Source organism: Hemibagrus wyckioides, linkage group LG25 (genome assembly GCF_019097595.1).
Source record: "Hemibagrus wyckioides isolate EC202008001 linkage group LG25, SWU_Hwy_1.0, whole genome shotgun sequence".
Taxonomy (NCBI): domain Eukaryota; kingdom Metazoa; phylum Chordata; class Actinopteri; order Siluriformes; family Bagridae; genus Hemibagrus; species Hemibagrus wyckioides.
The window spans coordinates 13632842-13655546 of record NC_080734.1 but is presented as its reverse complement, the minus strand read 5'-3'; the positions used below and the strand labels follow the sequence as shown (position 1 = coordinate 13655546).

The 22705-nt window shown below is 42.8% G+C and overlaps 1 protein-coding gene across 2 annotated transcripts in view; it reads left to right on the top strand.

The window, feature by feature from the left end:
• The first annotated feature begins 1056 nt into the window (after nucleotides 1–1056).
• jag2b (jagged canonical Notch ligand 2b) overlaps nucleotides 1057–22705 on the top strand; it is a 37999-nt gene continuing 16350 nt past the window's right edge. For both annotated transcript variants that reach the window (XM_058379012.1, XM_058379011.1), the window contains exons 1-6: nucleotides 1057–1353; nucleotides 1937–2257; nucleotides 11711–11765; nucleotides 18493–18747; nucleotides 19466–19526; nucleotides 22434–22564. In XM_058379012.1, coding sequence (XP_058234995.1) covers nucleotides 1285–1353; nucleotides 1937–2257; nucleotides 11711–11765; nucleotides 18493–18747; nucleotides 19466–19526; nucleotides 22434–22564 — 892 coding nt within the window. In that variant the 5' untranslated portion in view covers nucleotides 1057–1284. The remainder of the gene's footprint in view (nucleotides 1354–1936; nucleotides 2258–11710; nucleotides 11766–18492; nucleotides 18748–19465; nucleotides 19527–22433; nucleotides 22565–22705) is intronic.

Sequence of the window (22705 nt, the reverse complement as noted above, 5' to 3'; positions counted from 1 at the left end):
ACTTAATGCTTTTTCTGATAGAAAGGTGTCAGAATACACAGTGCATGATGGGTCAGAAAAGGGGGACCAACACAATATTAGGCAGGTGGTCATAATGTTATGCCTGATGTGTACTGTGTGTGGGGGGGCGTAATAACTATAATATCTTAACATAATAACGGCGAATTGTGATTTCCACCACTGTAACAGAATGTTAAACTTCGATGACCACTGGACTGTGATGCAACTGTCAATATTTCTGCTCAGTGCCAGTGCCTCCTTTCCCAGTAGTACACCTTATGTACCAGGTTCACCTGATAAAAAGGTCAATGCGTATAGCTACATATAAAATGTAGTTAATAAATAAGGTTTTTTTTAATAAACGGATGTAAATACTCTCTCTGCGCAGAGACACACGAACTCCTCAGCCCTTGAGTCATGGAGAAGGTCTGAATGTCCGAAAGAGGGCGACCTCAGCTGCGTCACTCCGGCCACTCCAGCGTCTAACGGAAAAGAAAATAAATAGAGATATTACAGGACTTGCCTTCTCTTGTTGATTTGAAGAAACAAAAACAGAGGAATAAAATAAAACGACGGGATATTTTCATATATGAAGATTTCAACCTTTTACCTCTCGGCTGTTTACCTCTGGTTAGTGTGTCGTTTACGTCCCCGTGTTTGTTGAGACACTAAATTAATAATAATGTATTCTGAGAAAAATAAATAAATAAATAAATAAACAAGCGTTCATTAAGAAATTTATCCTAATTAACCTTTACGGACCGCAATGTTATAACATTAGGTGTGTTTGTATTCGCTAATAATTATGAAACGTTGCACCTCTGTGGTGGCACGAGCAGCGTTTTTTCTTTCTTTCTTTCTTTCTTTCTTTCTCTCTCTCTCTCTCTCTCTCTCTCCCTTTTTTCCTTTTTTTTTTAATATTTCAAGAGCCCCGCCTTGCCCTCTGTGATTGGCTTAGAGACGACATTCTGGCACACGTATGCATGCTGATTGGTGAGTGGTTTATCCGGCTGCCAATCAGTCGATTCGGCCCCAGGCGTGCAGTAGCTGGGAAACATAATCATTTGCCGTGGAGTGATCTGACGGAGGGAGAGGAAGTGTGTGTGCGCGCGTGTGTGTGTGAGTGAGTGAGTGAGTGTGTGTTTGCTGTAGCTGGACTGTCGCCGCACTAAACAGCACGCTTGCGAATTTTTGCATGTCAGGAGCGGATGAGGATCCTGTCGCCGGTCATCGGCCGCTGCCCATCTTTCGTCTCTCTCCGCTTGTTCCTAATTAATCAGCGGCATGTGGAATTGCGCGAGGATAACCAAGTGGCTTTGCGTAGCGTGCCTGCTGTTAACGACGTGGACCAAGGTGAGAAGCTGGCTGCAATTCCGACGCGATTTCGGATCGATTCTCACTGATCTCGAGACGAAAGTTGACAGGGACGTGCTACTTAATTCGGCTCTTTCTGGGGGGACTGCTGCATTTCGGTCCGCGCTGATCGATGATTGAATTACGCAGTCGTCCGCTCGGAGCATGTGATCATGCAATTTTGATGGTCAGGGTTCAGATGTGTGAAATTTCAGCGTAACTCCTCCGGCGCGATTTTCCTGTCATGCCTCAGAGAAATAAGGCGAGCTGATTGTAGGCACAGTTGGTAGTTTTAACGGCGCTGAAAGAGGAAAGAAGAGAGGAACATTTTTACATAGATTCCGTGCGATAATTAGCTCGCTAAGTGATCTAAAAAATAATAAATAAATAAAAAAATTTGCGAAGGCACCAATGAGCAGTAATATGCACGCGGTGGAAACACGAGCCCGTTTCCAGCCAATCGTTCTGTTTTAATGATGATTAAGAAAAAAAGACACACAATTCGATTAATAGCAAATGATTGCGTTTGTCATTTGGAAGGCCTTTGTGTAATGGATGTATTCCTTTTTGATGTTATTTTTAGGTGTCCTGGGCTTCGGGCTATTTCGAGCTGCAGCTGATGAGCGTGGAGAATGTAAACGGGGAGCTGTGGGACGGAGAATGCTGCGACGGCGCGCGCAACTCGCGGGACCAGCGGTGCACGCGCGACGAGTGCGACACGTACTTTAAAGTGTGCTTAAAGGAGTATCAGAGCGAGGTGACCACCACTGGCCAATGCAACTTCGGCAGCGGATCTACTGGCGTGCTGGGTGGAAATATATTCTCTTTTAAAAACACTAAGAGCAACAGCAACAAGATCAGCGACGCCGGGAAGATCGTCATCCCTTTCCAGTTTGCATGGCCGGTAAGTGCGCGCTGACTGTGATTGATGTAATAAGAAAAAAATTATTATTGTTAATATTATTATTCGGACGTGCCTGGTAAAGCTGATGGTGGCAGGATCCGTCGTTTGGGGAAGTCTGACAGGTTTCTAGCCGGTGTGGTCTCTTCTGGAGGCCAGTATGCGCAGCAAGAGTGTGCGTGTGTGAACCAAGAGCTGAATGAAATCCTCGTCATGTGTGACTAGTGACACACGTACACTAGTATACTTCGTGGACTTCTAAGGTGAATGCATGCCTCTTGCTCAGCAAGGTGCAGCTGCGCCTTGTGTGTGTGTGCGTGCGCGCGCATGTGTGTAGGTGCGCTCTAGGGATGCGTGTCTCTGATTCCCCAGTGAGCTTCCATCATTCTGCAGCAGTACACACCTGGTAGGCTACACCTGAGCGTTTCTCTTTTTTTTCCACATCAACTCAGCACGCACTAAGTGATGCTGATTTATTCCTCTACTATGTGTATCTGAAACAGGAGGTGCTCATTCACATCTCAGGTATCAGATGAGCGAGATGTCGCACCTTGAAACGACAAAAAAAAAGCAAACACACCGTGTAGTATTGGCTGTCCACTTTGGCCACATGCCCAGACTTTCTGAAATCGTTCAGCTCTCCCTGACCATGCTGGCTTGAACTACCTTGTTTACAGCCACTCAAACATCTTGCCTCTAATACACCTGGTCCACTTTCCACCTGCCCCCATCCTCATGCTTAATGTGTAAGTTAATGTGTAACTAACTATCAAACTATTATGTGGGTTTTATCATAGCTCTCTTGCTTTGTGTACCTTCCCTAACTTGTGTTATGTTTAGCCAGTTTCCCACGCTGGTCAGTCCGAGAAAACCAGCTGTCTATCCCTTTTGTGTCTTGTGTGAAATGTGTGTGTGTGTGTGTGTGTGTTTGTGTACGGATGTATAGGCCAGCCTAAGTGCTTCAGTCTGTCCATGATACTTGTGCAGTTCCGGCCAATCCATAACATCCAGTAATTGAAAGAGTTCTCCAGTTCTGCCGCATCCGGAAAGGCAATTGATGTGTGCCCAGTGTAACTGCATCCCCTCTGTATTGTAAAGAGATATGAAGCGCCTCTGTCAGGCTTGGATAGTGACTCTGCCACCTGTTGGAGGAGATAATTTGTTCTCACTATTTGAATTTGTGCTTTGCTTTTCCAGGGGTTAGTCTTTGATGAGGGTTCAGAGTTTCAGAGTTGTATGCTTTCCCCAATAACTGGCTCGTTTCTTTAATGGACAGCTATATTTGTAAGAGGATACTGTAACTGATACATGTAACCTTAGAGGTGTGTGGCAGTGTGAATTTGTGAGTGTGCGTGTGTTTGTGAGTATTGAGGTGTGGTATGATCATGACCTAAAATCCTCTCACTGGTCAGATATTAGATATAAGTGGTAATCTGTAGTGACTGTTCACATTAATGCAATCGAAATGAAAGTGAGAGTTCTTATCTCTGGGTTTGTGGAGACTTAACTTCATGGTTGGGCAAAGCAGATACAGCCGGTCTGGGCTGCCAGGAATCAGGGCTGAAACGGCAGCATCGGCTAGACCTGATTGGGAGCTTGCCGGGCGGTTGCTAGGAGACAGCTACACGGGCCTTTAGTAAACAATTATATGCGGCCCTTGGTGCTCCCTTCCCCCTTAAATGGGCATTCAGTACAGCCACTTGTTCAGGCCTCACCTGGGAAAGAAGGGCTTGAGCCATACTACTGATTACACTATTGACCGTGCAATTAGCCGGTCACAGCTGGCTACATCTTCAGTCAACAAAAAGCGATAATTGTCCATTTGAAGCAGGTGGCTCCTAAGGGAAGTTGTTTAGAGGTTGTGAGTCCAGTAAGTTTTAGAGAACACTGTGGAAACCTCTTTGTTGACCTCACCTTATGAGTTTTAAGCCATCTTTGTTGTAGGTAATAAGAGCTTGATAAAACTCTTTTATGGTTTATTATTTTGTAAACCTGAAAGATTGCATTTACATTCATATTCATCAAATAAATGAAAAAAAATGAAGAGATAATAAAATTTTATTCTGAATTATATTATGTTGCTTAGATTTGTAATTGATTTTTTCAGCCAGCACAATTATATAAATATAAAAACAAACCTAGAATTAGTGCTTCACATGTCTCTTCAATTTTGTCTTCAGTTTTCTCATGGTGATCTAAATGTTTTTCTGCTTGTCCTTCTCTTTTTGTTCTACTACCTCACCAAACATTTTCTTTCTTGTGACCAGGGGCTATGTTGCTTTTGTGTGTCATCCCATGAAATGGAGGAAAGGACAATTGATGGTAGCATTTTTCTGCCCCTGAATGCTTCGGTCACGGAAGAGATATTTTTAGGTGCTTAAAGATTGGGCCAATTAGAAGTCGATGCGCCCAAGGGTGACTTACTCAATAGCCTCTGAAGGTTTTCACTTTTACCTTAGGTTTAGGGAAGATTTCCTGGCAACTGATGTCCCTTCATCTTTAACTATTAATATTAAAGACACGTGTAGTGTATCAGTACTTTAGTCTGGTTTTCTGGTCTCCGACTGAAACACTCCTAATGCAGCAAAGTAGATAGAGAGAGCGAGAGAAAGAAAGAAGGAATTTCTGAATATTTTGGAAGAGTACAGGCCAGCCACCTCCCACTCCACCACTCCTACATGGTGTGCGCTTTAAAACAAAGAACACGCTCCTTTTAGAGACCGTCTTTGGCAGGATGCTTTCCAAGTCCTTGCCAGAACACAATCAATCGATTAAGTGGTGTCTCGGTTCATTTAAGCAGCCATATATATATTGCAGTTAGGATGCGAAAAATCCAACAGGAAGAGATTCCTGTAAGGTCATGGTGTTTGAAGAATAGGAGAACGGTTCTAGCATCTAGCCGGCACACACATACAGACCTACTTGCAAAACTACTTTTCAGCCTCAATCACAAAAACCTCAGAGTGAACCTCCTCTCTATGACACGTATGCTCGTCTTGTGTTAAGTCCTGTTAGCAATTCCATCAGCAATATTCAGAAATGCTCATCTTCTGTTGAATTTTTCAGGAACTTACCATTAATTATGAGGATTTCAAAAATGTGTGGCAAGGAAATGAGGCAATTGGTAAGCCTTTGTGGTAAGAAAGTGGCTGACCAAAGAGCAACAGTCGCTTTACACTTTGCTGCTCTACAGTGTGATTCACTTCACATCTAATTGGGCAAATAGCTCTCTGAAAATTGGAAGTTTTTTTCCCTGCTGAAATTGGAAGTGAATTGCTCCTGCCTGGAATGCAGTATTTGCAGGAGCTTGCTCAGTGCTGGAGCTTGGCACTGTTCCTTGCTTTCCACTTATTGGCATGCTCTGATTGAGCTGGATTTGTTTTGCCGTGTCTGTTTTGGGGTATTTGCTAATGCAGATAGGCTACATATGCTTGTGAATGTGCACGACTAATGTATGCGTGTGACGCTTCCTGCGGGGATACGAACCCTGAGCAGGTGCGCTGCTGTAATTAAAGTGCATTAGTGCACGGCCAGTTTTTAATTCCCACTTGACCCCTGAACCTGCTGGAAATGATAATGATGATAATGGTGCTCGGGCTGGCGTCAGCGTGGTTGTAACCAGGCTTCTTAAAGCTACTGTAACTAGGCCACTGGTTTTTAAGACTTCTGTTAGACTGGCTTGTAGTGAAGTTTTTGCCAGGGGAGACCAGTTTGATAGACGTGTTGTTTCTGGGCTGGTTGTAGATGCAGAAATAAGCTTAATGAATAAAATGGTAGCTGTAACTGCTTGTCAGAACCAAGAACATCAGCTGATCATCAAGAGTGTCAGGTAGCAGCTGTGTGAGTTGTAATCTAAAGACTGATTGCCCCTTAACCGTTTGTAGATTTGTTTTCCTTATATTAGATTTTCAATTTTAACAGGGGGTTAAGGGCTATTCTAAGCTGGTTGCTGAGGCGTGGTAGCACTCAGCTTGTTGTTTCTTCTGCAGGTCGAGGTCATACAGGTCACGCTGACTTCAGCTGCTGGGAATACTACCACTGAAAGAACATGACCCTCCTCTTTCTTATCTCTCTGCATCTCTATCTCTTCTTATTCTAGTAGATTCTAAATGTCTAGTCCTGGCTTCTGGCTCTAACACTCAGCAGAATGGTGTGCTCTGCTGTTTATACTGTGCCCTTGTCTCAAGAGTGCTCCTTATCTTTGAGAACTTTGTGGCACCTTTTTGTGTACATGCATGTGTGTGGCCTTAGCTGCTTCATTAGGAGAAGGGGAGGGGTATGTTGTGTTGTCAGAGCATTGCCAATGGTCTTGTTGGCATAGTAGCGGGAATGCTAAATGGGTCATGTGTGTATACACACGTACATGAAAACACCTTAGACTGGTCACACTCCTGCCAGTAAGTCACTTTTCAGTTTATTAGCTCCCACCATTTAAAACACACACTTGGATGTCTGTGAGGTTAACAAAATGCATTGTATTTAGGCCTTGTGCTTCTGTATTGTTCCCAGTGGAACTCAACCCCAGTGAAGGAGCAAGCTGAAAGAAGGGTGGTTCCGATGGACGAATATCATTTACCAGCTTCAGGGCCCAAAGTACATGTCAGGCTATGTGTCCCTGCCTCAGAGGCACACAAAGCCCCTTAACAAAGCTATTGTCTGCCTTTGTGCTGTGGAAGCCTTGCGGAAAATGGCAATTGTCAGAGTCGGAACAAGAGTCACAGCAAATGAGCTAATTTGCTGGAGGGGTCTGTGGCTTTTTGCTGAGCTAGGCTATGCGATGAGGATTTCCAATAGTTCAACAAGCCCTGGCATCCAGGTCTGATTTGAAATAGAGCTGTTTACCTGGGGGTTTTCATTTTATTTGGAAAGGATTGCAGAGATGTTGGCAGTGTTGAAGGAGACCATGAGATTGACAGAAGGAACCATTTTTGGTAGTGGGACAGGGCTTTTTCTTATGGCCTGGGAATGAAGGCCTAGTTAATAAGGATCTGGAACATATGGAAAGGTATAAAAATTTACAGGCATTGATTTCCAGATCTGGGAAATCTATGACAAACATTTTGCAAAATTCTGTCTATTCTATTTTTAATATAATATAAAACCAAGTAGGTTGTCTCTAGGCTGTATTTTTGCACAAAGCTTCTTTAATGCAGTTCAGCTGTTGTTTTTATGATATATTTAACACTTTAAAAATTAGCTAGAGAACCAAAGATAGAAAGGCAAGGGGAGACTTTTAAAAAGTCAGTTCTTTTTTTCACAAGGAAAGGGCAAGAACTATGTACAGACCCTTTCTTTCCACATGGTTCCCATAGGACTGACATGAGCCATTTCTGTCTGCCATTTACTTTGATGTGGCCCCATCCATCTACCTTGCTCTTGCCCTATTATTACCTGAGCCGTAGGAACCCTCTAAAGCAGACACAAATTAGGTTGCTCCAGTTTAAGGCAGTCTTCTTGGAAAATATGTGGGGCTGTTAACATGAAAAGGTTGAGCCAGTGTTTGTGTGTTGGTACATAAAAGATTTTTATGAATTTAGCCCCTTCTGTTTCTTTCAGGCACCTAGAAAATGAATGTCAGGTCAACCTGTCTGCCCCTTACATGTTTGGGACCACTGTGTCTGAGTGTGGGAGGAGATGACGTTTTACCCAGCACAATGATTGATTACAGCAAGCTGCTTTCTTCCTTCCCTTCCCACCATTGAAGATATAACGTCATCAACGTCAAGCTAACCTATGACCCCACTGACATCCTTAGCCCTTCTCTTCATGACACAACTCAAGTCTCAACTCCACAGACACAACCGTGGCCTTGTGCTAGCGACAGAGGCTGACACGCCTCCTTCATGACATTCACTGGGGGCCACTGAGCACAAATTGTACATATTAGCATATAGGCTAGGTTTTTTTTCCCTAGGGTGAACAGAGAGATCAGACTTGGTAGTCATGGTAGGCTGTTCCAGTCAAGCCCCATAAATTTCCACTAAGGGGAATGGCAGTCTGCTCCACAAAAGAGATGGGCGTTCTGCCCTAAATGTGTTAAATGAACCAACTACAATACACTGAGCTCAGTACAATTAATAGCCTTGTTATAGTTTCCTTCTGAACATAGAGGTCCTGGAGGAAAGGGACTTGTGTTTGCCCTGATATGTTACTACGTTTGATTTGATAGGGTTCTGAGTAGTTCTTAACAGTTTACACCCCTAGATTTCGGTTAAGCCATGGTTTATCCCTCAAGGGCAAAATGCTCTTCTGTGGTCTTGAGAAGCCAGCCTCCAGCAGTTGGTTCTGGTCCATCGCACATTACAAAACAGTAAAGAAAAATTCATTGCATCGCCAGAATGTAATTGCGAGGAGGTTTCACGACAGCATATAACCTAATGAACAGGGAACGTTCTCATCTCTGGGCACAAGACAAAAAACCTTTCAGCGGCTTGTAATTGGCATGGTGGTGTCGCACATTTGGCTGTAATTGTTGTATATTGGCCACTGCCTCTCTCGGCTCACGGTGGCCCACTTAGTCTGTGTCAGTGGATAGAGAATTTGGAAAGCCTGGATTGATGTCCCAGATTAATGAAGATTACATGCTGTAATTACTCAGCCTAGGAGGAATAAATACCATGCTGGCCCTCAGTTGGCCATCTATCAAAAAATTGTCACTGAAAGCCTCTTTTCTTTAAAAAAAAGAGCATAACTCTGCCAGCTTGCAATCCACGTGAGTCGCCGTCCCCCAATAGTTTGGAAATAAATCACCTATACAAGGTTGCAGAATCCCCTCAGTCTTTCTAGGGTGTTACAGGAAGATGCAGCCAAGCGGAGCATGAGTGGGAGGACAGTGGGATCCTGATGTGTCGGCCACGGGAAGTGTGTCCATTCTCACAATTCCTCCTGTTAATAGAAGCCAGGAAATGAACCATTCTTCCTGTCTCCCTGCTAAGAGCTACTCGGATATTGAGACATGTTCTCTCCTTCTCCCACCTGTCCTGTTAAAGATTGTCCATAGGCCACTTATGCAAGTCCCCTCTCCTCTGTGGGACTGGGTTATAGGTTTGCTCTGGATAAGGCATGGGAAAGCTCTTGGGTCGCGTGACCTAACGCTCAACATGATCAGAATGACCTTTACACAATCACCATGGTGAGAAGTGCTTGACTGGATGTCACTTGGTAGTGACAGGAGTGCCAGAGGGAAAGCACCTAGCCTTTTTTTTTTTTTTGATGAAATGCTTCACGCTACTTTGGATGTGGTGTTTGTGATTCAGAGTGAACAGTGATTTGATTAAATCATTGTAGCCTCCTCAGAAATGTCTATAGATTTGTGTGGCAGTGTTGCAGCTGTGTGTGTGTGTGCGCTCACTCGCTGCAGGTTAGCTCTGCAGCATGGGAGGGTTTTTGAAGCCGATGAGATCCCTGATGAGAGGTCTCAGGGGTCAGCCAGAGCCTCACTCCTTACAGCCCCCACTAATTTCAGCTTTACCCTTCTATCCCACCCTCTGCAGAACCCAACCCCCTACCGTGGGAAGCTGCACCTGTGGCTCCTTTCACCACACACACACCCACATACACCATGCATGGCTGATCAATATTATCCTTTTCTGTAGTTTCCGCCTTTTCACAGATTCAGGATAATAAGGTACACCAGAGTTTGTACAGGTGGTTTGTCAGAGGTTTCGTTTGTTGCGTCATAGTCTCTATACTACAAGCAAGCTGCAGCTGTCAAACCACAGTCTTGGGTTAAAAAAATATTTTTTTGCTATTAACCACTAGTAGCTGATGTAGATGGAGTTTTTGTTTTTTTTTATTTCAACCCCAGTAGATTTTCAGAGACAAAATGGGTTAATAATAAGGTCATGGGGCATGATAAGGGTTAGAATTGGAGTGCATCTATTCCAGTTAATCTGTATTAGCCCCTTCTCATTTATCAGGATCCTTAATCAGGGGTGTCATGAAATAGACAGATGTCTAAAAACTGCTCCGTTTTTAAGTGAGATGGCTTGTGTCTGCACGGATGTCTATTTTGAGGTGGTCTGTGTGTGTGTGTGTGTGTGTGTGTGTGTGTGTGTGTGTGTGTGTGTGTGTTACTATAGGAATGTGTCTTGAGAGTCCAGAGACTCTGGTTGATGACTTGTCTCAGGACTGGGTTTTGGATAGAAGTCTTTGTTGAATGGTCACCTCCCCCATCCCCTTTATCCTCATCCAGTCGTTTGTGGGCAGCTGTCACATAATCCAGCTAATCAGAGACATGGTGTGTGGGAACAGGACAGTCCCAGGCACCACTCGCGCTCTCAGTGCGACTTTCCCACTTTTCCTGATAGCTCCTTCCTGATAATACTGATTGTGATCTTGCTAATACATTCTCATACGTGAGCTTGGGGAAGGGCAGGGAGGGCGGACACTTTAGAAGACGATCCACATCCATGCCAAGTAATCCGTGAAACACATCAGGAAGGATGTGTGGAGTCGATATTCCCAACCCTCCCCCAACCACCTCGCCATTCTGACCTTTAAAGACCTATGCTGATGCTGTTAATCTTATCCTGCATCATCCAGACCATCCATCGAATGTGTACCAACCTAACCAACTGCCTCTATAACTCGCAGCTAAACAACTGATTTCTCATACCAATCCCAACAGATCTCATGACTTACCTGAATTTCAGAAAGCATTTGTATACAGGACACTTTTTCATCCGAGCTGTCCGTCATGAAGCAGCTTTTTTGGTCCTATGATTCTGAGCCATCACAGTTGCAGTGGCACTCAGTGGCTTGCTTAAAGATCATAGCGGTGTGATCCAGTATCTTTTTGCACCATCCTTACACACAGGTGCATTACGCCAGCACCACTGTCTCGTTTGGTTATGTGGGGGTTAGTTTCATTTGACACGTGTGTCCTTTGAATACTGTTTCCAAGGAAGACGTTTGGAGATCGTTTCACCGCACAGGAAGTGAAAAAGAATCTAAAGCTCTGGAAGAATATTGATTAAGATTCGGTCTTGATTAGATTTTGGTCACTAATCTTCTTTTGTAGTTTAAGCACTGAATAGCATGATTATGTTTATGGTTGTGTGTTTCAGTTTATCATCAGTACAATTCTTATAGATTATAAGTATGTTTCCTGGATTATATTCTTCACTCCATCGTAGAATAAAATAAATTTTCTCAAATTCTTTTAACTGATACTTTGAGATTTTGTACAGCATTATGTATCACCTGTGATCTCTCTCTCTCTCTGTGTCTCTCTCTCTCTCTCTCTCTCTGCAACCTGATTCTTTTCTTATGGATTTTGTCTTCCTGCTTTAAGAGGAATGTGGGTGTAATCTCACAGTGTCTCCTTCTTTGGATGCATTTGGGACCTGACCCTTTTTCTGACCCATCACTGATATTACACATCCTCCTCCGCTTTCTGTAGTGTCTCATATACGTGCCTCGTGCTGACTGTATGTGTTTTTCCCTCCTCTACAGCGATCCTACACACTCATCGTGGAGGCCTGGGACTGGGACAATATCACTCAAAACAGTGAGTACAATTTCCTTCTTGTTCTTATATCGCAGGTAACATGTGGCGTCATGTATGATCAGTTGGATCTCTGTTTTGTGGCAGTGTTTTGGTTTTGGGCTGGTATTTTTTTTGGTGATTAGCCTTGATGTTCTTCTGGTAATCATACACGTGCACAAGCCAAAAATCTGTATCTGGGGTGTTTTCCTTTCCTTTCCTTCCATGACATGATGCATGTCTAAATGAAACAGGATTTCATGGGGGGAAAATATTGTGTGGTATCGGCATTTGATTGGATTGTGCAGTGTTTTCAAAATGAACATGAAGTGAGAAATGTGTGAACGAGGGTGTATGTGCCGTTAACGTGATATTATTGACTAATAGTATATTTTCCATGTACCTTAATTTTATTTCAAAGTACAGAATGAGAAAACTTTCCCGTCATTGATACTGACAGATAATGAATAAGTAACCAAAAATATGACCATGAACTAGGTAAATAAAAGTTTGTTTAGAGTTCAGGTTGTATTGAAGAGGAAGTGAAGTCGTAGCCCAAAACAGAGCTGTCTGTCACATGCTTGAAATTTAAAAAGAAAAAAAAAAGACATACTCAAGACTTGTGTTTTGTAACAGCTGAAGCAGGGTTGCCAGGAGGGAAATTTGTTGTGAACAAAAATCTGTGAGAAATCCTCTTTTAGATGATTCATAAACAGTAATCTTCCTGTGAGCTGTACTGTAGGCCCTATGAGTAGAGCAGTGTGTGCTGTGTGGGTGGGTGTGGGATGGCACAATTTCAGCAGAACTGTCAACTTCTTGACAGGAAACAGTTTTAAGACTTTTAAAATTATTGTTTAAAAAATGTATGTATATATAATATAATATAATATATGCTAACTAGTTAAAGAGGCAACCTGTAAGAAGACGCATCCATCAATTGCATACAGCATGTAAACATCTGTAGCAGTAACTTTCTGAGAATTTTCACTGCTGATATTCTGTATCCTGTACAACTTCTAGCAAACTGAATGAGAAGAGCAACAGGAGTGTTAGTAGTTTTTCAGAAGGCGCCGTCCTCTCAAACTGGACAACACTCACCAAAGTCACTGAAGCTCACGGAGTCTTATCATGTTACCGTTCCAGTTTCTGATTACAGTGCAAGAAGTAGGTTGTCAAGCCATGAGGAATTCATGTGCTACATCATCCTCAACACTTTCAAAGAATTACTTTGCTTGTGATTAAATCGACACAGAACCAGACTTCTAAAATGGCTTGATCAGTATACTGTCAAAAATGCCGCATAAGCAACTAATGTTAAACCAAACTGTAGGCAATAGAGCGAATCTAGATGTTAATTATTCATCAGCATCGATCAAAGACTTCGCCTCCGTAATGTTGGAGCACCTCATTGGTTAAGTGTGTATCGCAGTGTGCACGTGCTGTTTGCTTTGCTAACTCATCGTTCTATATAAGCTTCTCTTGATGGCACAGAAATGCAAAATTAAGTGAAATCACGCCATTCTGAAATGAACATGCATGGATATTTAGACAGTTGTTAGCTTTGTATCACTGGCTTTTGTGATAATGTTTATCTAGCGCAAGGCTCATTGAAGAAGTAGACCAGAGCTGATGCACTAAAACTGGATAAATTTGTCCCTACGTATTTTGCGGAATTCTTTAAAGGAAACTTTTTTCTAAACACTTTTATCAGTTCGTTAAGCTGCATCACTACCTTATGCAGTGGGGCATTGCCACGATATTTGTTTGTTTGTGCCAGCCCATCATTGTAAATTTAAATAAGTCAGAATATTTGTGAATATATGGAAGATTAATTGCATAGCCTTAAATATTATACATGGACATGATTCCAAAAATATACTATATAACCAAATGTTTGTGGACACCTGACCATCATGCAAATGTGTGCCGTCCTATGGCAGAGTTAGCTTTGTCACATTTCCGTAAAGGGTTTCCACTAGGTTTTGAAGTGTGGTTCTGGTGATTTGTACTTTTTCCACCACAAGAAATTTAGTGAGGGAGGTCAGGCACTGATGGGTGAGAAGATCTGGGAGGTCTCTGCATTCCTGAAGGTGTTCAGTGGTGTTGAGGTCAGGATTTGGTGCAGGACACTCAAGTGCTTCCACTCCATCCTTATCAAACCATGTCTTCATGGAGCTTGCTTTGTGCACAGGGGCATTGTCATGCTGGAACAGGTTTGAACATCTTAGTTCTACTGAAAGAAAAATTGTAAATCTACAGTATAGCATACAAAGACAATTATTTGCTACAAATATGTGGCAAGTTTGGGGAAGACCAGAATACGGTCCAGAAACTTTTGGCCATAGAGTGTACTAATCTGTATAACAGCTGATTTTAGTAATTTTGCATAACATTATTAGAATCTATTGCAGAACTGGTAGGTGGACTGCTAGTTATTATTTTTCTTTCTCTATTGAAAGGACAGAAGGAACAAAAATAAGGGTTTCCGAACATTTTCCTTATTATTTATTAGACTGTATGGGATTTGTCATTGTATACACAACACTGAAAGCATTGTTATGGCAAGCAGAACAAGTCAAAATCTGACCTGATTACATTCTTAAAGCGGGCAGATGCAGATGTATATGTAAATCATCTATTTGCGGGCAGCTATCTAAACACAAAACTGAAATGCTGCTAATTAATGCACATAAATGTGCATTATTGCATATATTTTTCACTCTGCCATTTTTTTCCTGCCATAGAGAATTTAGGAACTAAATTAATTCCTAACATGAAAAGTCTCACCTGAATCTGACTGTTTTTGGCTATTTTGTGAAGACCTCAAACTCCATGGGTTAGACCGAGCGAGAATTGTTGTACACTGGATAGTAGATTGTGGCTGATTCCAGGGTTAGTTGTAGTACTCCTAGTTTTAATGCTGGCCAGTGGGTTGTAGTGTATAGGTTAGGCCTCTCTTCTGGGTTCCAGCATATGGAGAGACTGGAGTGGATCTGGGCGCCATCAGGCCGCAGCTGTATCCTGTTTTCCTTCGTCCGTCCGGCTGCCGATTCCACCACCTTTGTCTCGCTTGAGGACTTGTCAGGAGGAAGGGGGTCGAACGAAAGAATTTAACTTATGCGAGAGAAGGTGGACGCTGGCTGGCAAGAAATGTATTGGCAGAGGGGGGCGGCCTTTGAAGTGCGGATGTGATCGGTAGGATGACTGTACATCCCGGCCTCTGGAAAATGCAAACATGAGCCTCTCCTGCAGTGTGAAGTCATTATGTCCTGTTTTTCTCTCCAGCTTCTTCCAAAGCAGAAAGCTAAGACAATGGGAGAGACTGGAGTGACTGTTCACACTCAACCCAGGCCTGTGGGCCTGTCCCTTGTGGGTGCTGAGAGTCCACGCAGTGGCATTTATGACCGTCATGCTGGAGGACGTTTTTATTTTAACACGAAGCCAGTCATGGTAGTATGTTCACGTAAGATGGCGGCCAAGCAGGTGCCTGCAAATGAAGTTGCATATATATTTGTTTTCCAGCAGCTGCTGAGTAGTTAAGTGGCTCCCTGACAAGGCTGAGGACTTGAAAGGACCAGAGGTTACATTATAATATCTCCCACCTCTCGGTCATGTCATTCCTGCAGCTGTCCAGAATGTATCTTTAACCATGCTGAAGATGAGGCAGATTAGGTGGCATTAAAGGAAAAATCCTCCCTTAATTTTAAATTTAGAATGAATGTGACCTTCATTTGTGCAAAATATTTATTCTGAGCATAAAGTTGTGTCTCTCAAGCTCCTTCTCCTCCTGATCAGTACACTCTGTTTAAATAGATCAGCTTCCAAAGCTTCAACTTTCACCGTCTTCGATCCACTGCGTCAAATGCTTCTTTGCTCCCATCGAGTCTAAACGTTGAAGTCTCCACTGCTTCTGTGTGAGATTTCTAATCATTACGACATTGAATGCTGCTGGAAAACAGTGATGGAAAAGAAGCTGTTGTTCTTTTGTTCATAGGCGCTAACAGCAAAAATCTGACTTCTGACTTGTACTATATTACCTGTTTAAGCTTTCTGTACATACCATTCCAGTCTCTTTTTTTGCTGTTTATAATCACCTCCACTCTTCTGAGAAGGCTTTCAACTAAATTCTGGTCCATTTAGCCAAAAGAGCATTAGTGAGGTCCGGCACTATTTCTGCATGTGGTGCAACGAGAAATTAATTTCAGTGGGATGAGGAAATCTACAAAATAAAATCAGGATTGTTTTCCTGATCTGTGCTTTCATATTGGTGAGTGTGGCATGCTCAAACATCAACGATGGAGGAGCTTTGATTGGACAAATTTGTTATTTATCCTAATGATTTAAGACACAATCCAGCACCAACCAGTCTTTCCCTATTAATAACCTTGATGGTTTCACTGAAAAGGATAGAAATGTCAATCTAAAGTAATTATAAAGGAGAATTACATCTCATAAATTCTGATCTACTTCTCTTACAAAATAATGTCATGTAGTCAAAACAAGTATATTTAAAATGTAAGGTTTTGTCAGGTTCTCATGATGCACTAAATTATCAGGATCTTTCATACTGTGGCTGTAGTGTATCACCTCATGCCTATTAAATACATCATAAATATTGCAGTCGAAACAGATTTCAAGGTGGTTTTTCCTCGAAGGTCATAGTTAACTTCTCAGTACTTTATTTACCTGATTTTAATCTTTCTCTCACTCAACAGTCTTTAGTGAGGTTTCCATTCACTTGTTAATGCAAAAGCAAGAAAAGAGCCAAATACTTTATTTATTTGTCCTGTCCTATATTTGTTATTAGACATAAGGTGCATTTAAAAGGTGGTTTTTTGTTTTTTTTTGTCTAAAGTGGGTTTTCCAGTCTCTCCATGATTTTATTTGGCTGGCACTCGTTTGTTTCCATATTCAAATCTTTTCATGCACTTCTTAGATTATTTGCCTAACAGTATTTCAGGGGAAATGCATTACCATTTGCTGACTTCTGAGAAACTTTCGTGAAACCTGTTTATCTATGGAAACTTAAATGGTGCTGCAATAAAGACCTGTATGCTGCTGTAAACCCCACATTGATTGGGACCCAGTTTGTGGCTGATTTGTGCCAAGCAGTAATAATCTTGTCCCAGTGGGAGTCCATTGCTGCCACGTGTCCTCACTCTGTCCAGCTTCAAAAATCAGACGCAGCATTGTAATGAGCTTTGTAATGCTGATTGATAGTGTGTTTAGTATGCAGTGTGAAGGGGCTGTGTTTCCTGCACATTGTGTGATGTTCTCCTTTCCTCAATCTGGACACGTTCCAGCACATTCTTCTATGTGTCAGAGAGTCGATTGGAAAAATTTGTCCTCTCAGATTCGTCTTTGTTTGTATCCTGTTGGTTAAGAAAGGCAAGTTAAAACTGCTCAAGTGATAGCTTTGCATAGCTAAAAGAGTCCATATTATTGGGCATTATATTTAAGAGAATTAGTTAAACGTATAGGAAAATTAGCATCTTTTTAAGAGTGACACAATATTCAAAGCGAGTTTTTGGAGCGTACAGTATGTAAGTGCCGTGTGCATGTTGTGGGGCCCCACAGGCTTCAGGAAAGGTCCCATTGCATTGTGTTTACATGGCAGGAAGGGCTCTGGACAGGGTAGTGTTTAGACATTGGGCAGAGCAGCCCAGCAAAAAGCTCACTCCATTGTTCTTTATCTGGACGCGCCAGGGCTATTTCTGTTTTTGTTGCTTAATTCGTCTGGCATTGTCAGTGAATGGAGAGGAAGGTGTGTGTGTGTGTGTGTGTGTGTGTGTGTGTGTGGTTGAGCGTGTATGTGCGTGTACATGCGTGTGCGTGAGTGCCTATGTATGTTCCTATGTGTATTTGCGTGAGTGAGTGAATAGCTAAACACAGGGGAAGGGGTGGGCTTACAGTCAAAGCATCAGGCCACAGGAAATCGCAGGCCCCCTACTTCCACTGTGATTGTTTGCTGTCTCTGATCCTACCATGATAAAGATTGTTTTGTTTGTTGGATTTGGCAGCTTGGTGAAAAAGAAAGAGTTAATACTAGTGCCCACGGGCACTGGTGAGAATCTTGCTGAGGCTTGTGCCATCATGCAACCATGGGATGAGGCTGAATTTTCTAAAGGGAAGGTGTGGTGGAATGTATAAATCCTTCAAGGACTAAAAGCTGCAATGTGAAAGTCAGGCAATTCGTATGTGTGTGTGTGTGTGTGTGTGTGTGTGTGAGTATCCCCTCCTGTCTCTGTCTGCCCAGCTCTCCCTAGTAACAGCACTTGGTTATACCACTCTCTCAGCACTGTTTCCTCACCAGGCCATGGAGAAATGCAGTATGACACACATTTGCTTAAAATCAGTGTAGTCCAAAAATCCCAGTTCTGCTTTGGCAGTGAATTTATTAGATGATGTTATGTGGTTGTTATTGAGACAAGTGGACTTGCTGTGCAGGGAGTTGGCAGGGGCAAGAACGATTGAGTCATTGTAGCAGGTTGGGGATTTATGGCTTTATGTTGGGGGTTTGCCCCTACAGTTGTCTGACATAATGATCTCCCTTTTGTTGCTGTCTTGTTGGTGGACTGTGTGTGTGCGTGTGCAAGTGTGTGTGTGGTGTCTTTAGATCTGTCTGTGCTTAGCTGTTGTGGGGGTGGATACAATGGACTAAGAAGCATTTTATTCCATTAAGTGCTTTTTGAATAATGTTGTTGCTGCACAGCTTGTCTGCTGTCCTGAATCACCATCTCTGACTCTTCAGGTGAGGAGCTGCTGATTGAGCGACATGCTCACACAGGCATGGCAAACCCTGGGGACCCATGGCAGGTCATTGTCCATCTTGGCGCCACAGCCCGTCTGGAGTACCGCGTCCGCATCAAGTGCGACGAGAACTACTACGGCACCAAGTGTAACAAGCAGTGCCGACCACGTGACGACTACTTTGGGCATTACCGCTGCGATCCTTCTGGAAACATTGTCTGTCTGGAAGGGTGGATGGGACATGACTGTCGAACAGGTAAGACATGTCAAAATGCTTATTCAATGGGATGCACAGTAGAATCCAACATGCCATTGACGTAATCTTGGGAATTTGTTATAGCAGGCTTAAGTTTATTAGGACATGAATGTTTGAACCTAGGAAACCTGTTAAACTATGACCTTTAGCACCATGTAAAGAAGCCTGCCGCTCTTCGCGGTTTCACAGCCCAGTAATCTTTACTCCTCAGCCTGAAGTGAGATGTTCTGTAAATGACACCTCCACAGTCCTGGAGTCACACTTTCCATTAGCCACATTAGCTCAGTTCATGCAGGAAGTGGTGTCGTTTACACCGCGTCCTATAAACAATCATAGAGCTGAATGGGTTTTTTTTGTGGCTGGGGATTGGGTGTTGGAGGGTGGCAGGGAGGCTGTTAAACACTAAATCACCACACTGTCGTGAACAACAAGGGTATGAAGATGTAGGTAGGGTAGTGGGGTGGGGTGTTTTTTGTTTTTTTTATTTTACGTAGGGCCATAAATGTGTCGTGTGCTCAAGTCAAACGGAGCGGCATGAATTCTCACGTCTGTAATGGGTCAATGTATACAAACAAGACTGATGGGTTTTTTTTTCTTCCATCCTTTCTTTCTGCCACCCTCATCCTATATCTCTCTCCTCTATATCTCTCTCCTCTATCTCACTCTCCCTCTCTCTCTCTCTGTCTTTATTTCTCTCTCACTCTTTATTTCTCTGCAGCAATCTGTAAACAGGGCTGTAATCTGATTCACGGAGGCTGCACAGTGCCCGGGGAATGCACGTAAGTGGCAGAGTGTGGTTTCATGCTCGCTTAGCCCAGCTGATCTGGCTGCTTAAGTTCAGCAGGCCATATGTGTGCATGCTGATAAGGGCTTTTGACCTGTTTACTTTACCATTAATTAATCAGTGCAGCAGAGCCGGTATTTGTGCAAGCTGTTTTTTTCCATGTTTGTTTGTGCCACTCACTAAAGTAGACCACACTGACAGGGATATCAGTAATTGGAGGAGATTGTTTGGGGGGGGTACACAATTTTCTTTAAAGCCACACTGTAAGCTTTATAGCATTCCGTATTGCTTAGTGTATAGACATTAGTGATGTGATTATGTACATGAAATACTTTTGGCTGCCATGAATTTGACAGCTGGTGGATTGTAAAATCTGAGGATATAGAAACTGAATGTCAAGTATATGTAATGCCCAAGCTGCCTGACATTCCTACATGTACAAATCAAAATTTTTTTTTCAATCCTCAGTTTAAGTCAATAGTCTTTAATGTTTGCAAATCATCCTTAATTATATGTCTTTAAAATTCAGATGTCTGATTTCCAGGCACCCCAGGATTACACATATACATATTTCCTTGTTCTGTTTTGTTGAATCTTGGTGTGTTTAAACATGAACATCTCCTGAAGCAGATCATAAAAAATTAATTTAGTTAGTTATCTGTGCTTGGAGCAGAGGAAAGAGTGATGCTTCCTCTGCTGGAGCTTGCTGTGGAATCCTCTGACGTCACCATCCCCTCTGTCTCTTCCTGCCTCTTGGCCTGCACTTGGCTAGCCATGCTTCCTAAAACCACAGGAAGAGCCTAGATCCTCCTTTAAACCCTACTCAGTCTCCCTGAAACTGGCCCCAGAGTACAGCTCAGCTGTGTGATTTCCCTGCTGCTGCAGAGCGTGGAGAGTCTTGTAGATGCATGGGTGGACCTGTCACAGAGTCATCAGACCAGGAATGTATACTGGGGCGATGATGGCTGGTTGTTGAATATTCTTTGACATTCAACACCAAGCCCTCAGCTATTGGGAAGCTGTAACTGCAGTGGTATATTTGGGTGACCCATGCCTCTAGGGTCTCACTGATTGGCATGTAGTCCATGAGCCATGAGGGCTGTTTAAGCTCTGAACATCCTCAGGAGATTGTGATTGTTTCATCTCAGTTGACTTAATTTATCGACTGGGAGGCAGATTTATTGACCATGTTGCTACCAACCAAAAGGAGGATGTTGGGAGGATGGTGGAGCCCCCACGCCCTGCAGGATGCAGTGATTTGTTTCCCTGTTGTCATCAGACCAGTTGGTCAGGGAAGGAAGGAGAAGAGGGAGTGGCCCTTTCTGAAGTTGCAGCCATTCTTTTCATTGGAATTAAGTGGAAAAGATGTTATCCAAAGACATTCATAAGCTGGGTTTTGTTTGTTCCATCTCACTATAGAATTAAGTCAAAGATGACAGGAATATGTATTCAGGCCTTCCGGCTGCAACACATAAGGCTGCAAGTATCAACCTATGGGTTTTCAAGGCTTGTTCCTAACAATCGTGGACTTGTCTTAGCACATTATACTTTATTTGCCAGGTCGTTTCTCTTTAGAGTGAACAAGCTTGCGTTTGGAAGTGCTTGGCAACACTGAATGCCTCCAAGCTGATGTGAGTTTTACTTCCCTCAATGTGTGCTGGACAGCCTATGTAGTCTTTCATGTTCTGGTAGTAAAGTTGTATCTGGAACAAATACACTGTAGGGAAGAATATGGGCCAAGGTTACATACCATCAGGTTAGGACCCAATTTGTGTTAATACACCTAACACACCTTCTTGCCCGTCTATCATCTATGGGAGGCCATTCAGATCACATGGAACAATATTGACACATCTGTGGGTAAAAAGGAGTCTGCAAACGAACCCCAAGGACTGAAAGATCTAAAAGAAAAGCTGTTCTTTATTAACTCTTGTTTTATTTGATTTCAGTCTACTTGGTTGTTAAATTTTTACTTGTTGCTAAATTGTGTGGTGTACTTGTTTTTTTTTTCTTCTTCTTGGCCTTGGGGTAAAATCAGGTCAAACAAAAGCTTTTACCCATTGATTTGTCAAGGTTTTAAAGACTTCTCAAAGATGATATGATAGACAGGCTGGCAAGAAGGTGGCTTAGGTGCAAGTTGGCTCTAACTTTGAATGAGCTGCAGCACATTTGTGGTTTAAAAAAAAAGTTCCTAGTTTCATTTATTTTGCCCCAGGGTGTACTGAAATGACAGTTCTGAGTGATGTTTAAGATTAAAAAACAGAGATGCACAGGACTCATATAAAACAACATTAACTGGTAGAAGGGTGTTAAACAGTACTGCATGATATGGTTTACTCTTTAAATGAGATTGTGGCTCATTCATATACAATTACTGTTTTAAAGTACAAGAGTTTTTCCTTGCAGTTTAGCCTGGTGTCTTTTCAAAGACAAGAGCTTAGAATTTGAATGGAGTTCTTTGATATTGCGTAAAGATGCCTGCGTCACATGCAAACTGTCTCTGTGGCTGCTGAGCACTGAGGTACAACTACAGGAGCCATGTCTCTGTAGGCAGCAGCCAGAGTTTGGCCGTGTTTGTCCTATAGGACTTAACGTCTTAAAATAGCCCTCTCCAGAAATGACAAGACAGCTGAGACAGAACGAGAGGGAGAGAAAACCACTGGCCTTGGAATAGCAGAGTGCTGCTGTAAACCAGTGATTAGCTAACTCCTCACCATTGCTCCTCCACATCCCCACTCTGGCTCCAACCAAGACACCAAACATGTGTTTATAAGCTTGGAAGTGTTCATAGCCTTTGCCACCCTGCTCAGATTGGGTGTCTGGAGACAGCACTCTGAGGCAGTGGCAAGAAAATGCAGGCTTGTTTTGTCATCTTTCATAATGCTGCTCTTGTGGTTTTCAGGTGTAACTATGGCTGGCAGGGTCCGTTCTGCGACGAGTGTCTGCCCTACCCTGGCTGCGTGCATGGGACTTGTGATATCCCGTGGCACTGTAACTGCGAAAAGAACTGGGGGGGACTTCTGTGTGATAAAGGTAAGACTAATAACAGTAGAATAATTTGTATGTAAATATTTTTGAATAAAATAATTTTATCATCACACACCAACTGCATACAGCAAAAATAATCACAATAGCAGTTGTGTACGATAATGACAAGTTAAAGCATAGTATATC